The following is a 22,610-nucleotide window of genomic DNA, read 5'->3' on the forward strand; positions in this document are numbered from 1 at the left end:
TTGCCAAATACGAATGTCTCCGAGCAGAACAAAGACAAAGACGCTTACAATCCTACTGACTCAACTCCTTCCCAATATCGAATAAGGTCATACATACAGGCCAACAGAGTACTTAGTCCCTACTACACATCCACTCTATTCATCCACTTTCTTTGCGATCTTCACGCCGTGCAGATTTATTTCTCTCCTTTTTGTGATTTCGTTTGTTTGCTGTCGCTGTGGCGCCTGTCATGGATCCAATCCAGAACCTGCAGTCCTCGTGCGATGCGTATGGCGTGTGCCCCCCTTTTCCAACCCAATGCCAATTTTGCTTCTTTGCCTTTGACATGTTGCGTGTAAGTAATTGTCTTTTTTTTTGCTTTTTTGATAATAATTTTTGGTTTCCGTACTCCCTACTCTTTTGGAATGAGGTTCTGCGGTAACGTCCTCTGTATGTAAACCTATGTTATTACTTCTTTCTCAAAATTAGTTAACGCCGAGTGCAGATCAAACATGAATCGTAGACTTTGGAAATACAGGATGTGATGGGGGAGTGGAGAAGAGTGATACCGTCTCGTTAAACGCCGGGATAATTTTCATTTCCACTCCGAGTGGGTGTACTGTGATGATTGCATGCAATTTACGCCATGCGCCATGCCATGTAGCCGAGGTCTTCCGCCGGCTTTTGGCTTTGGGCTTTTCTGTTCTCTGTTCTCTGTTTTCTCATTGCTTTTTCTCATTGCTCTTTCCTCTTCGAGGGGACTCGATTTCATCCAATCCGTTCTCGTCCGATTTTCGCGATAGGTATTCTGTATACTGCGTTCTCGATATCTGCGGGATTTTTCTTTCGACTCGTTTCATTTCTTTCTGCTTTGCATTTGGTGGCAGTAAGGCAAGGCATCTGTGTATGTAGATGGATGCAGATAAACAGTCATGTTATCTCCTGCAGCTGAAACGGCACATTGCTGATGGTTGTACAGAGCTGAAGTGGCAGCTGTTCACCTCGACCTTGTCTAAGCATGCTGTGCGGTGAATGTGTCAGGCCGGAGAGTAACTTGTTAGTACAGTCTCGTTTATAATATGATGTCTGTTTTGAGCTCATGAGACCAATGCCAGAAATGGGAGAAAAAAAAGCAAAAGAAAAATAGATAATAATATTTGTCTCGCTGAGTATGAATGAGATGATAAAAAAAAGGCTAACATATGTATCATCTTTGGACATGTAAATCAATGCGGTGTAATGTAAAAACCGCAAGTAGGTAGCCACTGTCCACCAGGGAGGGCACAGCGGATTTTGAAACAGCTGCAGGGGCTTTAATTCGGCTAGCCAGTTCAGGGAGCTCGACTAGGGTTGTTGACTAGTTCGCTGCGGCGTTTGCACCAGCGCGAAAAAGAAAACCTCCCTAGCCACCGCGCAACACACAAATCCATCCAAATTTCGACTTGGATTGCTTGTTTATCACCGATAGTGATCATAATTTTTTTGGGAAGTCGGCACATCACAAGCGGGCTGATCACACCCATCTCCAATCTCACTCCTAGTGGACGGAATGGCTTGATGCACGGGGACGCTCTGGCAGCGACAGGTGCTGACTTTTTGCTTCTATTTTCGGAGGGGCCTCAGGCTTCAATGGTTCATTATGTTCATCTTCATCATCGCTGGAAGTCGAGTCACCGTGGTAACCATCACGCTGGTTCTCAGCTCGGTGCTGGCGTTTGTCACGAACGTTTTCTTTATGGCGAGCAGCTATATTTTCAGTCAGTAACTGTTGTCCAACAATGACCTAATGGAGAACGTTGTTTGTTCAAGCAGAAAAACACTCACCTCGAATCAGTTCAGTCGCCAATGCAAGATTCTGAATGTCTTCCTTGGACAATACTTTCAATACAATGACATAGTCATCTCTTTCTTCAAACCGGATGTTCTCATGCTTCAAAGCCGACGGGCTGACCAGTCGTCGATCGATTTTGGTCCAACGAGCACCAGGTGGAATTCCATGCTTGTCCGCATCCTTTGATAGTGGAGCCACACCTTCTCGAACTGGATTTGGCTCTTCAGGAAAGGCCGGACGGGGCTTCTTCAAGATCCCCTTTGGCATGTTGATACCATCGGGCTCTTTCTGTACTGGTGGGTCAACGGCCACCACCTTCTTCCCTCCGTCCTTGCTATCATCGGAGAGAGATCGACTGCGCGACCGCACGTGTGAACGTTCTCGAGGGCGGCGATGCCCCCTGGTTGGACGGTTGTCTTCACTGGTGTCCTCGCTGCTGTGCTGCCGACGTGGAGCAGCAGACGGTTCTCGCTGGTATTTACGAAGATCCTCGTCCTCTGAGGGCCAGTCCGATTCATCTCCCTGGCTTCGTCGGGGGTGGGCACGTCTGCGAGATCGACTGCGGCGGCGCTCATGATGCTCAGCCGGCTCGAGGTAGAGCTTCTTTCTCTCAGGGCTGGGCGCATCTTGGACTAGTTCCCGAGATGTTGACTGCGGGTACTTGTAGTCACGCTCTGTTTCCCGTGGGCGTCTGGGTTCCTGAGATCCGTGGTATTCGTAATCAGACAGGTCTACATGACCGCCGCCCAGGGCTGCTGTTCCTAGCCCAACCAGTGCCTTTTCCTTGTCTTCGTTGTGATGGCGAGGGGACCTGTCATCACGATTGTGCCGATCGCTCTCATGGTGAGAGCTACGATGCCGGCGACGTCGGTGACTGTCGCTAAAAGAATCGTGGTCATCATCAGACAAATGAGGCACAGCGACCAGCGAACGATCATGGCCCCTGGATTTGGAAACATCACGATGATGATCCTCATCATAAGTAGTGCGAGATCGTCCCTCCCGATCTAGCTTATCCATTCCCCTAGACGTTGGAGGACCGCGAGGTCGCTCTCTGCGAGGTACCCACTGATGATGGTCATCTTCCATACCGGTCATGCTTAGAGGCCGATCCAGCGAGCGCCTGCCAGCAGGGTGGCGCGATTGGACAGGGTAGTCACGGTCAAATTGCTCCCGAGGAGTTGTGTAGGAATAAGCATCGTATTTCTCAATATCATCGCCATGTTTGATCCCATAGTAAGGGGGGTATTGCCGCCGCCCGCTGGGTGGATGATCACGGTGTGACCTGTGGCGACTCGACGAGCGTCTACTGGAGTCACGGGGCTCCAGATAACCAGTGTCACTAGCATAGTCGGTACTAAGGAATCGGCGGTGCTGTCTCCCATGGTGAGCGGGCCCGTTGTGGTCCGAAGTAAGTTTCATGGGACTATGATCACGGCCATGGATGGAGTGCGCAGAGTGATGGTATGATGGCACCGACAAGCGAGGAGAACTATGCTGAATATCAATAGCAGACACGGTGTTGCTTCTGCTTCTGTGTCGAGTTTGTGGTTCAATGGTATACTCCGTGCGCTTGGTGGAGTGACCGGAATCCCGGGATTTGTGCGTCGCAACGGGTCGAACCTCTAGAGCAGCATGGCGAATTGGGTACTGTCTGTAGGAACTGCCAGCATATCCTGCATCGGAGGGGTATCCATCGTGATCGTAATAATGCCTTGGTGGATCATAAGGGTCTGTAGAAGAGCCAAGCTGAACCGTGCCGGTGGACGCTCGTGGGCCGACCACATGCTGTCGTCCACCACTGGGTGACAGGTTACGGTAATGGCTTGAATGAGTCATGGTAACTCAAGGATATGTCTCAACTATTTCCAAGCGCGAGATATGGACAGAGGAAGGCCGAAGCCTCCACTCGAGGGTTTGTTCGAAAGCTATAGCCGTGGTCAAAAGTCAGAGTTAGTTGCGATGACAGGATGTTGGGAAGCTTAGGGAGACCAACCTGAAGGTGATACTGAAAGGCCCTTTTGAGGGAATTCCCACTATCTTTCTCTCTTGGAAGCAGGGAAGAAGCTTTTCAGTTGTTGTATTGATAAAAGAAAGGGTTTTTTTAAAAAAAAAAAAGAAAGGAAAAAAAAAGGAAATCGCAGCTTGAGCGGGATGGAGACCGAGAAAAAGCAACGACGCGACGCTGCACCGTGCACGTCACAGATCCGACCGGGAAATTGAAACCAATTATGCCCTGGCCAACAGCGAAGACGATTTGTTTCTGTGACAGTAACGGTGCCAGTGCAAGAGTTGAAACGAGGGAAAAGGAGAAGTGAAGTGTAAGTGGGCAATGACGCAAAGGTGGGAAACGCGATGACAAAGACCCCACTTTCTTCGCAGCCCAACTTTCTTCCTCGGTCTTAGTCTGTTCTTAGCTTCAACGGGCCAACTGGGAACAGAAGAACAAAAGTACGAATGAACGAAAGTGCCCTGAGTATGAAACGGAGTCTTGATGTTTTGATATTTCCAAGGTTATCGGATCGGAAAGGAATATTTCAAAGTGGACCTTGACTGGACTTGAAACCATGGATTCTGTACGGAGAGTATGGGGATTAGTGATCCTCTTCTCATGATTCGGGGCAAAAAGTCAATCCTGCGGCTCTGCTTCGTTCTGATGATCCACTAATCCTCCAATTCACCCGGGTGCATCGGGCTATCGTCACCGATGATAATATCATTGGTCTTTTTTTACGGTAGTGCGATTTGCATAACTGGTATAAAAGGAGATCTCTCAAATAATCACTTCTAGACCATTTATCAGGTAGGGTTTAAGAGCACGCAAAATATTTGGCTTAAGAGTACAAAAACGATCTCGCGTGCGGACCTCGGAACGAAAAGCCCCTCCTTAAGCCGCGCGCAGCCTTACAAGGGTTTCAAGCATCGCTGTGGTTTTACCGGAGCGTGGCGTGGTAGGAATTGAAGCCTCACTTTCCCCCGTTTCTTCCCTCTTGCCTCTCACGTCTTAAGTTGATCTCATACAGAAAATTTGATAGTATGCCTTTCGACCAGCGGAACTCAAGATCAACTCCCATGAAACGGCAACAATAGTCAATATCTCCATCTATACTCCGTAAAATCCACAATCTCGTTTAGATTACTTGCATCAAGATCAGGGTCAAAATATGGCATTTCCGAATCCACATACATACATAACCCAATCTCCAACGGCGCTAGCACCCGGAAACTAGCATCTCCTGAAGAAAGCCACAATAAGAATACTAGTATGGATTTAACGAACATTCCAAAACCAAACCAGCCACTCTTAGTAAAGTAAATTCCAAAACCAAAACAATTATTCCCCTCCATCAGGCTTCATATTACAATAGAGATCCGATCGGCTACTACAAACGCCTGCTTTATGATTGGCCACGCATCCATCAACCCCTGATCCACGATTCGCTCGCTCGTAATCAAACTCCCTTGTTTAGGAAGAAGGTTGGGCACGAAAAAAAACGGCGATCTCCTCTACATAATACACTCTTTTCCATCTCCACCCGCTCCACTTCCCCCTGGAATAAACCCTCAAATGCCATGCAACCCTGCAACGGGCACGCCGTACCTGTTCCTGAATCCTGACTCACCCTGTTCAGGGCAAGCTCCTTCCGCCTATTTTGCCTGTAGCCCAAGGGTGGCCTGGCCTCAACACCTCAAGGCGAGCGAGGCCAACCAGAGCTCACGCAAGCGCATCACTGTTATTACTTACTAAGTCGCCATATGAGGCCGTCTTAAGTGTAGCCCCGGCCTTGTTGCCTGAACCCCTGACCTGAAGCCGGGGACGCCGAAACCATTCACCGCCAACGCTGTTTACCCGGGACTCCCAAGGCTGTGGGACACTGCGTCATTGGTGGATCTAGACACCACTGCAAGTCACGATTCACGAATGACTCTGTATCAGCATGATCTTCCAGTCACCTGGTTTGCCTTGGGCCTTAAACTTTTTTTCTTCTGTTTTTTCCTCCTTTTATTGTGGCTTTTAGGGGGGGTTTTCTTTGCTAATCTACTAACCCTGAGTGCTAGCTTTAGTTTTTAACTTGTCCAGCGCATCAACCAAGTGCCTAGGGTATCTACTGTCTACTAGTAGACACGCTAACAGACACAGAACCTGGGTGTGTGTGGCAGTGTTCCTTCGACTCTCCAGCTCCAGGGCTAGGAATGTACAGCATGTTATCGTACACTACTAGCAAGCGACGCTTGAAAGCGCGCCCTTGAAATCGTGCCCGCTGCATGGTCGCTTCACTGATTTTCCGAGTTACTACCTACTCCACACTCGCCCTTGCCCGATGAAATTTGCCCGGCCTAGTCACCTATGCATTCCCAGGCAACGATGCAGGTGCTGTGGCTATTTACTGTGGCTCTGCTCCTTTACTGAGTAACCAGGAGAAGGGTTTGGGCGAAATGACGACGATGTGCATCCTCGTCTCCCACCAGCATCACTTCTTCATTCTTGTACATAAAAGACCCAAATTCATTTACCAAATTGATTTCATCCAGACATCGATTCAAACATTCAGCGACTGCATTGAAACATCAGACGACCGTTCCTGACTACCCAGGCCTCGATACACTACAATCGAAGTAGCGCACAGCTATAACTACTACCTGCTCAATTGCAAGAAGGTCAACATCAAACCTAATTCGAAGCAATATGTGTTCCTTTACCCTTCCTACTGAGCTTACCCGTTCTGCCGGGCTTCAGCAACAGCAACAGCTATCGACGGGCTACGTCCACCAAGCCCGCAATGCAATTAATGCCGACTTCGAAGCACATCTGTCCGTCAATCGCAGCCGCCTCCAGTATAATGCCACTCTTGGTGCCCGTCAATCGACACACGGGCACCTAATTAGCCATGCCGGCTTCTGGGCTTGTTGCGGGTGTGGCCAGATGAACAATGAGGCCCTGGCCCCCGAGCGATGTTCTTGCTGTAGCCATAGCCGATGTTCCAACTGCGGACGTCTCTGAGCTTGGCCCGCTCTCTCTTTTCAACTGCTATACATCGAAGAGCGAGGTGTTTGGGATCTAGGGGCTTTTTTCATGGGTTGCGGGCGCGATTACGGCTATGGCGTCGGTTACGATTACGTCTCTATTGGTTGATGTCCTGGTTATCTTGGATTTGGGGATTCTTGGCGGGCATGGGGTTTGAGGATTATGGTTGCGTTGGCTTATTTTGGAATATTTATCCCGTTTGTCTCTCATGGTATTCGGTCATCAATGGTGTTGGATTTCTTTTTTTCTTGTCTGGCATCGGGTCATTAGATGGAGCTATCAATGTTTTTTTACGGTCTTTCTTGGGTTTGATCTTGTGTTTGGTCACATGCATAGGTGATAGTTGACATATATGTCAACGGGTATGTCTGTCATTAAAGCTCTTTCGTGATCTAGCAACGTCATGTCACTTTCCTTAAATGACTTCCTTTGCGCCGAACTATCATTCAAATATTTTTCTGTCCATTCTGATGCTGGTGTGCAGTTTCAAAGTCGATTCCGAGAAATGTCGAGATGGAACGTATTCCGTAGACTATGCAGTTAGCCTTATTGGGCACCCTGCACTATAAATTAGGTCAGCCTTATTCGGCACCCTGCCCTTGGTGTGCGCAATCCCTGCGAATATGTCACACCCGAATCATGGTTAGGAGTGGACCAGTCTACATACCCATTGCCATATATCCTGGTCTTGTGCCCATGTGCTCGTTTCTTTGCCTCAACAACCACTGTATTCACAACCATTTCCTCACGTGCCGTAACAGATGGTATAGTCGGAGTTCAAAGAGAATGATGCTCCTACTGCTTGGTTCTGCCTCGCTGTCTTCGGCCTCACTCCATCTGAACACAACTCCGATGCAGGCCGTTGTTTCCAATTCTGTGACGCGCATGACACAGCATTTATCGACGATCATTCGTACTTCAACTTCTTCAGCAGACTCCAGATGTCGGGGAGGCCCAGGGCTTCACCACTATGCCGTATTGCCACGCCACGACCGATCATTTGACCAGGGCTACCACGAGTCACGACATGCGGCCCTACCGCGCAAAGCACCACGGTGTAGTAGATGCCTATGTGTGAGACGATGGCCTAGGTCGTCAGGAAACCTGCATAGATGTCAGCACTTGAGAAGAAAGGCTTGGAGCGAGGAAAAGTAGAAAGGGAAGGAAAGGAAGAATGTGTTAAAATATTCTCTTGAAGTACCGAAAAGTAAGGTGTGGGTATGAGCATGGGCTGCTTCGAGCCTGAATCAGAGGATTTGGTACATCTTCATGAGTACCGCCAGTGGTCGTCTTCCTCAAGTGCTTTGTGATGATGTTATAAGCACAGTCACTCTGAAGTTCGTAACCGGTAACCATTCAATGTTAGTTTTCGTGTGACCCAGCCGTCGCTGGTGGTTTCGGGATCATGGTGTATATGCAACCGCTTGATCGGCTGCGAAGTTTTCTTCGGTCATATCTGCGGCAACCGTTGCTTGATCGATCTGAATACCGTGGTCACTCGAGTGGCAATTGCCGCAGGCTCTGCACTGTTCAGAAGTAGGATCGGATATCTTGTTTGACATATTCGATTAAAAGAGAAGAGAGGAGTTGTGGGGCATCTGATTCTATCATTGAAGACGTAAGTCAGTATGCAAGTCGATAGGGTTGATATGATGAAGGGGTGTGAAATGAAAGAGAACGAACTTTGTGAAGCAGTATTGAAGTAATAATTGATAGTGAATTGGTGAGAGAGGAAGAGAGTCAGGGGAAAGGGGAAAGGGGAAAGAAAATGGAGATTCAGGTTCGAGTCGAGACATCGTTCATCAGCATCCAATTCTCAATTAAATCAAGTTAGCATGCATTCTCTTGTTTTTATCTGGTTGTAAGCCCTTACCTGACAGGTCGGGTATAGGGAGCACTTCGGCACCATCTGGTCAGCCTGGGGGTCACGGATCAAACATGGAGTTGATCGTTTGGTTCCAAGTTTTTTCAATCCAGTTTGCTGAATCGACTAGAATCCGTAAGTGGCCTTGGACTATTCAGTCTTTCAGATACTGGCACGACGGAGTAGCAATGGGCCACAATTTTCATTCTCTCACATTTACATCACATTCTAGCCATCAATGATCAATCTTGGGCTTTCTCGTCACGGTCACCAACTCATCTTCAACTTTCTCTCCGATATAACCCGCAATCTATCTCAACTCGTGGACCACCAGAGACTATAGTCTCCATATATACGCCCGAAAAGCCTCACGATCCACTCGGGCAAAGTCTCCACCGGAATGATAATCTCCAAGCGCCACAAAAAGTCCCAGTCAGATCCCGAGACAGAATCAACAAAAATACCTCAACCCCAGAACTCGCAAGCCAAAACCGACAGTCTGGACTATATGAAGCCACAATAACCTCAGGCAGCTATTTTTGGATCAAAAACTCACATGATCTTGGGGAGTGTGCACTGTGGCGGGATGTGGAGTCCTCAGTGTGGACTGTGCGACGGTCTAGCGTGGGGTCCAAATGTGTCCACTATGTAATCAACGATCGTTGTATTCACTGAAATCGGATTCGCTCAAACTTCCCAAACAGGATTGGAACGCGAGAGGTTTGGTTCCAGCAATATAGGACCACACTGATTGACTATCAATTATTCGGAGATGGGAGTCTATCTGCGGCTGGATGATCTTCATGTAGATCACATGCCTAACTAAGTAACTGAGATGTTGTACATACTATGACATCTAGAACGTTTTGAGTATGAATTCCGCTCATTCTATTCCTGTCGAGTCCTATTTTCGTCAAGACATCAGCTGGAAATAAAGTGATTATTCACACTAGTGTAGCTAATCCCTGTCATGTCAAGGTTGTTGGATGTATTGTGCCTTCCTTCAGCCCTACGATATGCATGGGGCGGGGATTTCTTCAAGGGGAATATAATCCGAAATTTGCAGAAAAAGGTACACGGGTACTTTCAATTGTTCCAGGGTTTAAAGTTTCATGTTTGGTCTTTTTTTAACGTGGATCTGATTGAGATGAGACAATGTCATCGATGCATGGGTATGTACATTGTTTTTTTCTTTTTTTAAACCTCTCCACAAAAGATAAACTACGCCAAGGGACGTGCAAAATGGGGGCCAAAAGTTAACAATGAGCACGGTTCACTTTCTATGTTTACCGCGTCTACACGGTCAAGCTATATTCCTTGATTTTTGGTTTGGGGCCGGGACTCTGCTTCAGGGGCCGGTGCTAGTCCCGCTTCTTGCTTCAGGCGGGTCACCACAGGACCCAAAGCGAAAGCGCTTTCCTGGCTGGTGTGGTCGGCGCAGGGGCTTGGTTTCACAGGAAGAAGCCAGTCTGTGAGACTGTAGCCCATTACCTGCTGGAGATTTTTCCATTTGCCGAGGTCGAAAGGGTTTTCGCCTGGGCTGGTGTTTAGGATCGCGAAGACGCGGCGTTCTGTTGTGGAGGGGTTGATTGGCTGTGGTTGTGATGGTGATATGGGATCTTCTTGTGGGAAAGAAACCATGCGGAATGTAGGAGCCCATGCAGATTCACTGACCCATAGTCGGTCGAGGAGATGGTCGGGAACTCGGACGGCGAGTGTCCATACGCATGAATGACGACTCAGGTTTTCAATTGTGGTGACGTTTATCATGGCCATTTGAAGAGAACTGAGAGTCATGACAAGGGTAAAGAAGCCAAAAAAGCCGCTCCTGTAGAAAACGTTAGACGGCGATTCAAAATATCTATGGATAATATTACTCACAGTCCAATGCAAACACACCAATGAGGGTTGGCGGACCCAGTCTAATCAAAAGAAAGTCAGCAATTGAGAAGTGTATTTCGAGAGGTGAGGGGGCACGGACAATACGATGATGTTCTGCTGTAAAGTATGCAGAGACAATGAGAGTGAAAATGCAGAAAAAAGCCGTGTATCCTACAAATTGGACAAAATACTTGAAGGTTGTTTCTGACACCACACCACCGACCCTATTTTCAGTAAGCGATTGATTGAATCTCAGTAACGGTGTTTTCAACATACCAGGGACAGAAATGATCCATTTTTGCGACACAGCGATCAATTTCTCGGCAATGATGCGATCGATCAGTCTTGAATTGGGAGCACTTTGAGCAATACAGAGGCCGCCCATCATCCTGGCAGACAAACACGTCTTTTGAATAGAAGCTTTCCAGATTGAGTGTATCTCTCAGAGAGCCTTGTCCTCCACTGTATTTGCCCACCCCAAGTTCCAAATCCGAGGCCTCATCCACCTTTTCTGTTGGTTGGCACTTTGAGCTCCGCCAACGTCGTTTGTTCGAGGGCTGGGAGTCTCTTCGAGATGCATCTGCCTGCAGACGTTCGGCACCGAGAGGCAAGTAGCCCGGGTTTAATGTGACGGTAAAAAGAAGTCGAAGATAAGTGCCAAGCATGGCTATTAAGAGAAGATAGAAGATTGTGAGAATTGCGGCGCCAGCGCCGACTCGAGGGCTTCGATTATAGGACGGTAATGGGTGAATAAGATAGTCAACTGTCGCAAAAAGGCGCGGCGATTAGTCTCAAGTTTGTCAAGAACATTCATCGGGACTCGCGACCACTCACTGCATAATGGTTTCGTGACCGCGTAGGAGGCATAGATCATAAATCCGACCAATAATGGTGGTACGACCTTGGAAACCACGAGGTTGACGCGCTTCTGCGAGCGGGTCGCCATCGTAGAACCAAAAATCGAGGGCCTCCACAAGACCACTAAAAGATGCGCATATGAATGGAAAGTGAAAAAGGTAAAGGCTTGGGGCTGGGGGGAATTGAGGTTGCACAACGGCCCCTGACGTAATCACTCGAGATCACCGAAACTGGGAACTCATCACCCGCAGCTGGGGAACCAGTGGGAACTCCTTCTGCATTTCTGAATCACCTATTAATGTTGCCTGCGACCGGGGGTAAATCATATATGCACGATGCAATTGAGGCTCAAAAAATACGATGAAAGAGTCATATCAATACAGAATTCTCTTTTTATTTTTATTTTTGTATTTTTTTTATTTTTATTTTTATTTTTGTACTCCGTACCTTGGTCGAAGTTGTGGTACCTTAAAAAATCCACAAGTTTGGGTGTTGGTATAGGGGCCGAAGGCAATCAGCTCAAAGGAAGAATAAAGGGGGGAAAGTGAAGAGAGTAGAGGAAATGGAGAAGATCTCCACATTTTGCACGGATAGAATAAAGAGAGAAAAAAAAATAAAATAAAAAAATAAAGAAAAAAAAAATTAGGAAACTAAACAGAAAAAAAACCTCAAATATGCAAAGACGAAAAAAAAAGATCAAATCAAAGAAAGCAAAGCATCAACTTGCTACAGCTCCAATCTCGTAGAACCCGATGACCAAAAGCTCAACCTGTCATTGATCGAAAACCTTAGGCAACAGTGCTAAGCGCGGCACCTCACAAGTCACAACTATGACTCTTTTGACAGTTCGAGTCATCTCTGCCTGGATTTCTTGAAATTCTGCCTGTCATAGTGGATCCTCCATTCAAAGGCAGCACAAGGCATTTGCGTGGAGACGGAGATCTCCATCAAATAAAACCAAAATCAAAAAAAAAGCCCGACACCGATTCTTTAGCACTGCCGACATACCCATCTTGCCCCAAAACTCTACTTCCCGCCTGCTTAGAACGCCCGGCCGGTACGGTGTGCAAGTTGCAGTTTGCATGCAGCCTTGCTTGTGGGGAATGCCACCCTGACTTCTTGAGTCAACTTTTTATGTGATTATTCCTTGAAGCCATGATTCACAGGTTCCTTCGAGGCATCGAGGCGCCAAAGTGGGTTATCTCACCCTGGGCGAAATCGCCTAGGCGATAAGCCACATTATCGGGGCCCTCTCCCCGGAAGATGTGCTAATTGGGACCCCGTTTCTTCATGGCCCCCCAGTATACCCGCAGCCCGGGTGATTGTATTATGTTTCCTGAAAAATCCAAATTCGGGTGTGGTCTGCCCTAGGCAGAATACCCAGGGCTATTCCGAGCCACATTGCTCCGGAGCTGCCTGACGTCCTTGTTTGATCTGTTCTTTCTAGAATGTCTTAGCTTATATAGATCGATGTCTTTCTGTTTCTTCTCTTTTTTTTTTCTTCTATTCCATTCATCCCAAGTTCAACTCAATACAATACATCCAGACTTCATTACATCTATCTCGTCAATCTTCAAGCTTCCTTCGACTCTACCAAACAACCTTCAATCCCATTACAATGGCTGAACTCTGGTACTGCTGCCACTGCGCTTTTGGTCCCCACAACTCTTCCCTCTACGTCGCCTGTATAAGCTGCAACCGACCACGCTGCTCACGCTGCAAATCAGAGAAGGCCGTAGACAGCCTTCACGCCCACGGTCACTCTCACTCCAACTACCACAGCCACGAGACCTCGCCTTACCCATCGGCCGTCAACATGAGCACCACTTACTCCTCGTCTTTTGGCTCAAATTCAATGCTGCCCGCCGGTACAGATCTACCTCAGATCCGGTCATTGCGGCCAGGTCTTGCTACAGACCCACAACCTTTTCCATTTGGTGAATCGCGAGTGACAACACGCGGCCCAACATACATGTACATCTGCTGCGGATGTGGAGATGGACCCAAGGTCTACAATGTACAACCGAGATGTACTGAATGCCAACACAGTGCCTGCGGGGGCTGCACTTACGTCAAATGAGATCCAAGAACTCTCATGTTTTGTGATTCGAAAGCTATGAATAAATGGTATGGACTCCTTTGTCTCATCTCCTGATAGAGATCAGATCACTAACGCTCTTTGCAGTCTACGATGATACCTACTATGTTTTTTTTACTCTTGTGTTTCCCTACTTTTTTTCCTACTCTCTGTTGTCTAGCATTTACTATACTCAGCATGGCCCGGTGCTTGTGATTTCCTTATTTCCTTATTTCTCCTTTTTCATTTTTCTATTTTCTTTTCTCTTTTTCTTTTTCTTTTTTCTTCTTACCCTTTGCATATCATATTTGACTTTCCAGCTTTTTCATTGGTGAACGATTAGATGTCGAACGAAAAAAAAGACGATGTATACTCTGTTGCTTAATTTAGTTAGTCGTTTAGGGGCGGTGAGGTAAGCAGGCGGGCCCTGTCAGCCTTGTCGCTCTCCCTCTTTTTTTTCGGTTTTGCTCTCAAGAAATCCAAATGCAAATGCAAATCTCATTCCAATTTCCAAACTATTCAAACCTTAGAACGATGGCGCAGCCGTGCATGAAATCTTCGAGTCATACCCATGACTCTTAGCGGATCTACAGGGTGCTTTTCCCAAGAAACGAAAGCACCCCTGCAAACCCCCGACTGAGCCGCAAAGCGGTGGCAGGCCAATCCCCGTCAATTGAGGCTCGCAAGTCGCCCAAAAGTCCCGGGTTACCCAATCCTAAGCCTATTTGGTATCCCGATGTCTCCACGTCAATGCGCCCGGGACTAAGCCTGTTGCTCCTGGCCCCAAGAATTTGCCATTTTTGGGGATTTTCGATTTTCGATTTTTCGATTTATCAATTTATCAATTTATCAATTTTTATTTATATTATTCTATTTAAATTTCGACTACAGGGCAAAGCCAAAAGAAAAAAAAGGACAAAAAAACAACAACCCGAGACAGAAAGTAAATGATCCACAACTCTTTATTTTAGTCCTCCAGGGCTGCATACCTGTTTTGCCAGCCCTACAACCCTTGTCCGCTTGGCACAGGACCGGTCCATAACACAACTCAATATTCTATATTCTTTGTTCTATACTGAATATTCAGGATCTAATATTAAACTTGAAAACCTCAATCTGAATCCAAGTCCACCTCCCCATTCAACTCCCCCGAAAGACCCACACTCGAGTCCCCGACACCACCTGGGCGAGTCTCTGGCCCCAAACTCTTTGTGAACCCCACGTGAACCCGCTCCCGCGCGTCTCAGCCCCGCCAAACGCAGCACCGAACGGACCGGTCCATGAAGGAAGAAAAATGCTGCGAAAAACATGGGCCCACTTGGGCGTTTCTTATGCGCGAAATTGAAGAGGCAGTGCTGAACAGGAACATTTCGTACTGCTTCCCGATTCTGTCCCCGTTGTAGTCCCCGTTGAAGTCTTGTGGATTCTGCATTCAACTGCCAGTGAATGTTCTGCTTCGAGGTACAATTTTTTTTTCTTTGCTCGTCTCCGCTTGAGAAGTTCGGCACCCACCGCTTTGCTTTCATGTTTGGTTCGCGTTCCTGACTCCTTTCGTTTCTAGTGGGTTGTAGTACTAGTTTCCCCCACTACTATAGTTGCTAAAGTCGCTTCTCGTCTCGGCTTCGCCTCAGCCGCCGTGACGTCGATCACGATTGGTACTTTACGATTCCGATAGACTGTACAGGGGTTTATACTCCCTGTATCTCTTTTTTCTTCCCTTTGCAGTATATACAAATTGTTTATTTTTACTGGAATTCAGTTCCTTCGGGGACCATTTCGCAAGCCACAAGGGTCTAGATCCAAAATCAAGTCCAAAATCAAGTCACGACTCATCTCATTTGATCAATTTCAAATACTCTTCTTTATCCTATTGTAGCAATGTCAACAAAGCCGTGGGCATGTACAGTAGTTCAAGAGTTCAAGCTAATGGGTAGGTACATGTACATGACAATGACATAAGACCAAGTGGGTCGAACCAGAAAATCCCGCCCAGGCACAGGCGCGGCACTGGCGCCCGTTCCCCGGGCACCAGCACGGGTTCAATTCACCCACGAATTGCCCGCGCCCAGGCGCGATGGCCTTTGAAATAAATTTTAAAGGGATTAAAAAGAAAACTGCTCATACTGTGGCACAGCAATGTTGCCCAATTTTCCGTCCTCATCAAAGCCAAAGCTAAATATCGCGAAAAAGTGAGGCGTGACCTGGATCCTGTACTTATGCACTGGTGTACATTCCCCTTGACCAATAAGACTGCCAGATCGTGATCGAGCTATAGCCGGCGATTTATCCTTGGACGTTTTTGCCGTTTGTCTCAGATGGGTCTATGTACCGTCTTCGTGGGGAAATGGTGAATCTGCCTTGACCAGGGCACTTGAGGTATTTGATTCACGGCCAAATCCGAGACTTGTGCAAGTTTTGGAATCTGGAATTTCGACACTAATCAATTCATCACTGGACTTCTCTGTTCCTGCTTCTACTGGTCTGGCCCCACCTATCGGCTTATCAGTAAGAGAGACCAAGACGTCATACATAAGCCTAAGCCTCCTGGCCTTAGGCTTGATTTCTACTCAGCTGAAAATACTAACTTCCACTTAATCCACTTGTTACTTTAGTGCCTTTGAAGTTGGTTTCAGCTAGTCTTTTCCATTCTGCCATGTTAGATTGCATTGGAACTTAGGGCCTGACCAAAGTCCACGCGTCAGCAATCAATTATTAACCGGTGCGACAAGGAATAAATGATTCTTAATGATTCTTACTGGACATGTGTTTCAATAACTTGAAACATAATGCATGCACTTTTCAAAATATTTAGTGTTCTTCGGACGAACCCCACAAACTTGGACCAGTTGCAACAATCAAAGTTGAAAGTGGTCATCATTTTTTTTTTTAGCCCCGACCGCACGAAGCTATACTTAGCACATGCCGAGCACCATATATACTCATGGATATTACAATGTTCCGTTTCAACCGTTGAAATGGCGTCCGGGTCAGCAACCAGACCGTAATTAGGAAGAGCTTATCTGGTCCTTTTTTTATTTTCTTTTTCTCTTGTTTCACGGTCGCGTGGTAAGGCGATACAGAGCCGAGTCCACGTGTTGCCTATATATAACGGATTTTTATATGCTGACATCCGCTTCCGGGAGGATTATCCTGACTTTTGATCTGCATGTATATTTTTGATGCACCCGTTGAAATCGGCCCCCCTGCCCCCGGCGCGTAACTATAATCTATTAGTGTCAACTGTTTTTCTTCAACATCCGAGGATCTGAAGACCTTGGGATCAATCGATGAATGCCCAGATCTCATCAAAGGAACATTGAATAGGTAAAAATAGCATCTTGATGTCCGGACATCTTAGAATGTTCATCATTACCTGCCTAGGCTGTATAGATGTTCCATTAATTCCATTGATGTCCCTTTTTTTTTTTTTTTTTTTTTGGAGCCCTGGTTCATCCATCATGTGGATTCAATGTTTCAAATGTTCTAAAGTTGAACGTTTGAAGGCCCCAAGGTTGCATTTATTTGAATATTTATTTGAATGTTCGAACATAGCGGGGGACAGGCTTGAAATGTTCCCGGGGCCCAAGGTTGATGTCACCTACTTACTGCCTTGTAAGGAGGCCCGGGGTTCAAATGTTACATCAAATATTCGAAAGATCGATGAAATCCTCATCTTCAATGTTCCTCCAAGCATACTAGGTAGTATGGACCAAGGTTCATCCTCAATGAGTCACATGCTCAGGAGCGCAATAATCCAGGGCTGTATGACCTACTGTTGAGCCCAATGTTGGAAGATTGGAGTTGACATTCAATGTTGAGTCATACACTGGAATGTACTACATAGTAGGTATTCTGGAGTAAGCACTATGGAGTAAAGATGCCCGGGATTAATCAACATTGAATTGATTAATCGTTTGGGTGGGAGTAAGGCGCACATGCATGCGCATGCCCACATGCCCACATGCCCACATTTTCAATGTTCTACATACGCAAACCAACTAGACTGGCCTCTACGTTTCAACCTTGAAAGATCGCCACGGGGCTTCCAAGTCATGAGGTCCTTATACATGGACAACCTTATTTGGCTGGTATCTGGCCAAACCGGGCCTGGCCCAAGTGCTGACATAGGCTAGTTTCGTTCAGCCCCGACCTGGGGAGGGTTCTGGGCATGCACAGACTGGTATTATTGAGGTTGGTATATTCAAGTGCATGTTAAATGCTATAAAAAGATCTACAAGAAAATATGTTGTTCGACAGCCCTATAGGTGGTACTTCGATCTCAGTGCTTGGAACTCATGGTAAGAGGGAGAAAAGATTGAAAGGTAGATAGTAGATGAGTTAAAAGTATGGAATTAAAGATACTGAGATAATCGAGATAAAAAGATACGTGATATTCACACCTGAATTGCTAGTATGTGCTTCAAAGGTTGCCATCCCGGCGCATAATTAATCCATGATGATAATAATCTGGACCCTTCCATTCCAAAATCAAACGGCCATAGTATGCAATAAGGACCCAAGAGAGTCGACCAGGCTCCAGAATGACCATGTCGGAAAGTTGAACTGCGTGAATACGACCTGCAGCTCAGATGGAGGTACCCTAACGCCATGCTGTCGTGGACTGCAATAGTCATGGTACCAATATTCGATTAAGATCTCAGTCCAACTGACTGCAGAGCAGAAAGACTTGGTTTATGTCGATCAAGTTTGTATGCAGGCAGAACGCCGCGCTGGCTAATGATGCTTGAAACAAGGAGGGGGAGAAAGAAGGTCAGAAATACCTCAGCGTCCAACGGGACGAGGAAGGGGGTATCGTAAAGAAAAGAAGGAGGGCAAGGGAAATGGAGTAAGAAGGATGTCGACATGGATGGCAACTAGCGGGCCAAATGTGCTATGTCAGCTCACCTTGAGGACATCCTCCACTTGAGGGTGGGTGCTTTGAATGTTACAGGGACAAGACACGCGTGGGATCTTTGAGAAAGCGCCTACGGTATGCGGCTATCTCAGCAGCCACAGTACTGAAATCTTTCACCTTGTCACGTCGCAGCTCGTTGATGATCTCTTTCAACCCAGCAAGATAGGTTTCTTTTTCTTCTTCGGTTTTGCCCTCTCGCACGGAGCCCATCTCGATGAGAATCTTGTCATCTGCCGAGGTTAATGTCACTGTGGTCAGCACGCGGACAGGGAAGAAAGAGAGAATCGGAAACCGACGATGGTATGGAAAATGGAGGGACGATTAAAAAGAAGAAAGGACAGGGGAGAGTCAAAACACCGAAGAAGGGGAAGGTGAAAGGACAAACAAAAACAAAAGGGAAGTAGAAAACCATTTTGAAATGTTGCACGGCTGTTAAGTCGTCGACGCACCGCTAAGAGTCATGTCTCGGAAATGTTGGAATTGACAAGACCGATCATTGCATATGCCACCAGCCAACTCATAAGGGCAAAAGTAACTCATCGAGTCAATGTCATGACTGTAGGTTAGCGAACGATAACCGTCCGAAACATCCTGAGTATAGCCAGGGTGATATCGATATGCCTTAAAAGAACGCAGAGGGCTGACGTATGGTGTAAACTTTGATTTCGGAGTAGCCGACGTTGATAACGTTTGGTTCTGAAGGGGGTCAGTTTTTTTTAATCCTGAAGTCTCCTCGAGGAAAGATGTTTTTCATACACCAGTTATTCCGACCTGGGAGTCAGGATGTGGTTCCGAAACCGGCACCTGGGATCCGCCCGTTAGTGGTTTATCAGCTGGAAGGTCGTCCAGCACAGCCATTGTGTTGTCCAAATCGTCTAGAGGAGCAGGGGCAGGGCTAAAAGGGGGGCTGTATGGCGAATTGGGCTCTTCTGTAGTGTCGGGCTCTGGAGGTTCGTATGCTTCTGATTCTTCGGATGCTGCGGATGATTCACGAATAAACTGCTTGGGTTGGGTGTCATGCATGCTTGGATTCACCATGCTGTCATCTTCCACGTCAAGTGGTGGACTCCCCTCCAGGGAAAGACGGGAGGCGGAGTCCGAGTCATCCCCCGGAGACAGAGGGACAGGCTCAACAGGAGATTCTGCTTCATTGGAACATTGTTCAGTGCTCAAAGAGACAGCATATCCCGAAGTTGATGGTTCACCAAGGGTGGCAGGCTCCTCATAACTAGCAAAGTCTTCACGAGGGCTAGAGATATCCTCGGACTCGTCCATAGCAGAGCCAGAAGAATCGGACTGCGAGGGACTTGAAGGCGAATCAGCGAGTTCGGTGGCTTGATCGATAGCCGAGTTGACTTCAGGTTCTTCAGTGACCAAGTGAGTTGAGGTGGAGGATGGAATGGGGACTTGGGTGTTGACAAGGTCATTTTCTCCACCGTCTGTTACCCGGGAGTTAGAGGAAACTGATAAGAAGGTGTTAGGTAGTATTCAGGGGAACTATGTGAGGAAGTGAGTCGATCCAAAAAGCGTACTTTGAGTTGGTGCACCAGAGGAATCAATAGGGTTCGGATGGTCGGCGGCGCTAGTCGTGACGTTTGTCTCGGGGACTGCTACTGCAGCAGAGGCTGACAGGGAAGTTTCCGCTCCATAACCATCTGCAGAACTCAAATTGTCTGCAGATGAGGATGCAGTGGAATCATCGATGACGCGAGGGGATTCAGTTTGATTGGCAGCTAGTTTAGCCTTTCGTGCCTTACGCTGTTCCTCAAGGAGTGCGATCTTACGATGCATTTCCTGAATTTCCAAATCCTTTTGCCGCATGTTTTCGTGGTCACTTTGCCAGGAAAGACCCAGAGGAGTGGAGGTAGAAGAAGGGAATTTCTGGAGAGGGGGCCGAGAGATATCAAGCGTGACGGCAGGCTGGACCTCCGGTTCGTGATTAGAGTCCACGTCCATGGAATCGGGATCATTTCCGTACAATGACTCATCCTCGTCATCGTCCTCCTCATCGCTGAATTCAATGATGAGTCGATGTGCCTTGCCTAAGTGACCAGTGCCATGTGCCAATTGCTTCTTATGAGCTGCATCAGGCTCATCAAAGTCAGAAGCCCGTGGTCGTTTGCGCTGACCTGCTCGAGAAACAGGCGTCGCGTCAACAACAACTCCATTTGAAGGTTCAATCGGTTGTCCGGCTGAATCTAGCTTTGACCCGGTCATGACTAGTCCAGGTATTGTGGCAGATTCTGACGCTTGAGGGACAGGAGGGCGGACAGGCAATGGATGCTGGGCGACTGGTGTTGCAGAGCCTGTATCGTTCGTCGTTTGATCAATCTGCGCAGTATTGGTATTTTGGTTTAGTTGAGCCTTTTGTTGGCTTTTCAAAAAGGCTTGTCGTCTGAGTTCTTCAATGCGCTGCCTAGCCAACTCAGTCTGGGCCTTGTTCTTCTCCCTCATAGGAACTACAACTGATTTGGCCTGAGATTCACTAGGAGTAGCAGATGGAGTGGGTGTGGGAGTAGTTGTGACAGTTTGAGGTTCGCTTGGCACGGGCTTGGTTGCTGCTTCAGACGCCTTCGCGGCCTTGGCAGCTAGCATTCTGGCAATCACTTCTTTCCTCTCCATTGGTTTCCCGGCGTCGGACTGAGGAGCAGAAGGTATTGCCGATGAAGGCGCTAGAGGTGCAGTTGAAGACTTTCGCCGACCATCGCTGGCTTTCTTTGGCGCAGCCACATCGACTGGTTTGGAGATTTCAGCAGGCTTGGAGATTTCAGCAGGCTTGGAAACTTTAGCTTGCTTGGCTAATTCTGCAGGCCTAATCAAGACAGGCGCCGGGGAGGTTGTATTTTGAACAGGAGTTTCGGGATTTTCAGCCTCAATGTTGACTTTAATCCCAACTTCTTTATACAACTCTTTCAAAATTGCAGGGTTTAGGCCTTCTGCCACTAGTTCATGGAACTGAATGTTATGGGGCACTAAACTAAGAAGAGCACCCTGAGCTTGTACACGAAGTTGTATTGATGACCTGGATGCAGAAACATCTTTCGGGGCCGCAGTGGGTTTCTCTTGCTTCTGCATTTCAATGGCGTGATTCATCACATCAGAGTCCGCTGCCACAGAAAGGGGTGGGTTATAGGCTATTTAGTGTTAGAATATATAATAGGAAAGGAGAGATAATAAATTGCGTACGTGTGCTGCTCCGACTTGAAGAGCTTGACTTTGATGAGATCGTTTCTCCCTCTTCCAAGTCCGAGTGATTACTGGGCAAGCGCTTCCACCTGGCTGAGTTGGAGGGGTTTGCACTTTCGTTTGGGCCAGCACGAGCATTTTCTTCCTCACTTATTTCACCTTCCTCACGATTGTGATCAACGACCCTGCCCTTTTTCTTCGGTTGTTGCCTTGGTTGTGGTCGCGCGTTTTCGTTCACCGCAAGTACCTTGGCTGACACTGGCTGTGGATTGGAGGACCCTGCGGGCGTCTGCACTGGCGAATATTGGGCAGGCTGCATCGGCATAGGGGGAAAGGGCTGGAGTGGTATTTGTGATGGGTCAAATGGGTGCATGAATGGCAGGGGAGGTGGGTAGAATGGGTGCGCATGACTGGCAGGTCCAGTAAGCTGCGCATTTGCGTAAAAAGCCGCCAGATTGGGATCATATGGCTGATTTGAGTTTGATGTTGGCACTTGAGCAGCTGCGAGATATTCTGGATTTGTATGAAAATCCGGTGGGAGCATCGAGGGATATGGAGGAGGCCACTGCTGCGGGAAGTGCGGATAGCCACCAAAGGCTGGGGGTGGTTGGTTGGACATGGTAAGATCGGGTGAGTTCGGAGATAGTTTCGTGATCTGGCCGTGGAACGCGAGATGAAATGAGGCAGAAAGTGATATCAGACACCCGATGTCATCGTGAGGTGTGATTTGATTCCGAGGTTGAAGGTATTCTTTTTTTATGGAGAGCTTCAAAGAGGTCGGTGGCGAGATCAGCGCGTCTCACTGCTGTAGTTTCGCGTTGTTTGACTATGAAGGGTTTAAAGGCGATTCTGCAGCTGATGGAAAGGATGAAGAGGGATTCGAGGATGTTTCAAAAACGGTGCGCTGGGATTCCCGAGGCGAGTGTCATGTCTTGGTGATAGAAATTAAGCGCGCAGAAAATGTGATCACATCATGTGACCGGACACGGGCC

General features: G+C 47.5%; 5 protein-coding genes across 5 annotated transcripts; 2 read left to right on the plus strand and 3 right to left on the minus strand.

The window, feature by feature from the left end:
• Positions 1–1,517: 1,517 nt before the first annotated feature.
• N7466_000407 (uncharacterized protein) lies at positions 1,518–3,650 on the minus strand (the record flags this gene model as incomplete). The annotated part of the gene is made up of 2 exons (XM_057159805.1): positions 1,518–1,726; positions 1,805–3,650. 2 exons carry the CDS (start codon positions 3,648–3,650, stop codon positions 1,518–1,520), a joined length of 2,055 nt encoding a protein of 684 aa, XP_057026053.1.
• Positions 3,651–6,498: 2,848 nt separating this feature from the next.
• On the plus strand, positions 6,499–6,813 carry N7466_000408 (uncharacterized protein; the record flags this gene model as incomplete). The annotated part of the gene is made up of 1 exon (XM_057159806.1): positions 6,499–6,813. One exon carries the CDS (start codon positions 6,499–6,501, stop codon positions 6,811–6,813), a length of 315 nt encoding a protein of 104 aa, XP_057026054.1.
• A 3,196-nt stretch (positions 6,814–10,009) lies between these two features.
• On the minus strand, positions 10,010–11,528 carry N7466_000409 (DHHC family palmitoyltransferase; the record flags this gene model as incomplete). The annotated part of the gene is made up of 5 exons (XM_057159807.1): positions 10,010–10,529; positions 10,583–10,623; positions 10,683–10,806; positions 10,859–11,345; positions 11,417–11,528. 5 exons carry the CDS (start codon positions 11,526–11,528, stop codon positions 10,010–10,012), a joined length of 1,284 nt encoding a protein of 427 aa, XP_057026055.1.
• A 1,530-nt stretch (positions 11,529–13,058) lies between these two features.
• Positions 13,059–13,520, plus strand: N7466_000410 (uncharacterized protein; the record flags this gene model as incomplete). The annotated part of the gene is made up of 1 exon (XM_057159808.1): positions 13,059–13,520. The coding sequence occupies one exon, from the start codon at positions 13,059–13,061 to the stop codon at positions 13,518–13,520; it is 462 nt and encodes a 153-aa protein (XP_057026056.1).
• Positions 13,521–18,462: 4,942 nt separating this feature from the next.
• N7466_000411 (uncharacterized protein) lies at positions 18,463–22,237 on the minus strand (the record flags this gene model as incomplete). Its single annotated transcript, XM_057159809.1, has 5 exons — positions 18,463–18,662; positions 18,882–19,128; positions 19,189–19,895; positions 19,965–21,566; positions 21,619–22,237. The coding sequence occupies 5 exons, from the start codon at positions 22,235–22,237 to the stop codon at positions 18,463–18,465; spliced, it is 3,375 nt and encodes a 1,124-aa protein (XP_057026057.1).
• Between the last annotated feature and the right edge of the window lie 373 nt (positions 22,238–22,610).

This window comes from Penicillium verhagenii (assembly GCF_028828195.1).
Source record: "Penicillium verhagenii strain IBT 33310 chromosome Unknown utg000002l_segment0_segment0, whole genome shotgun sequence".
Taxonomy (NCBI): Eukaryota; Fungi; Ascomycota; class Eurotiomycetes; order Eurotiales; family Aspergillaceae; genus Penicillium; species Penicillium verhagenii.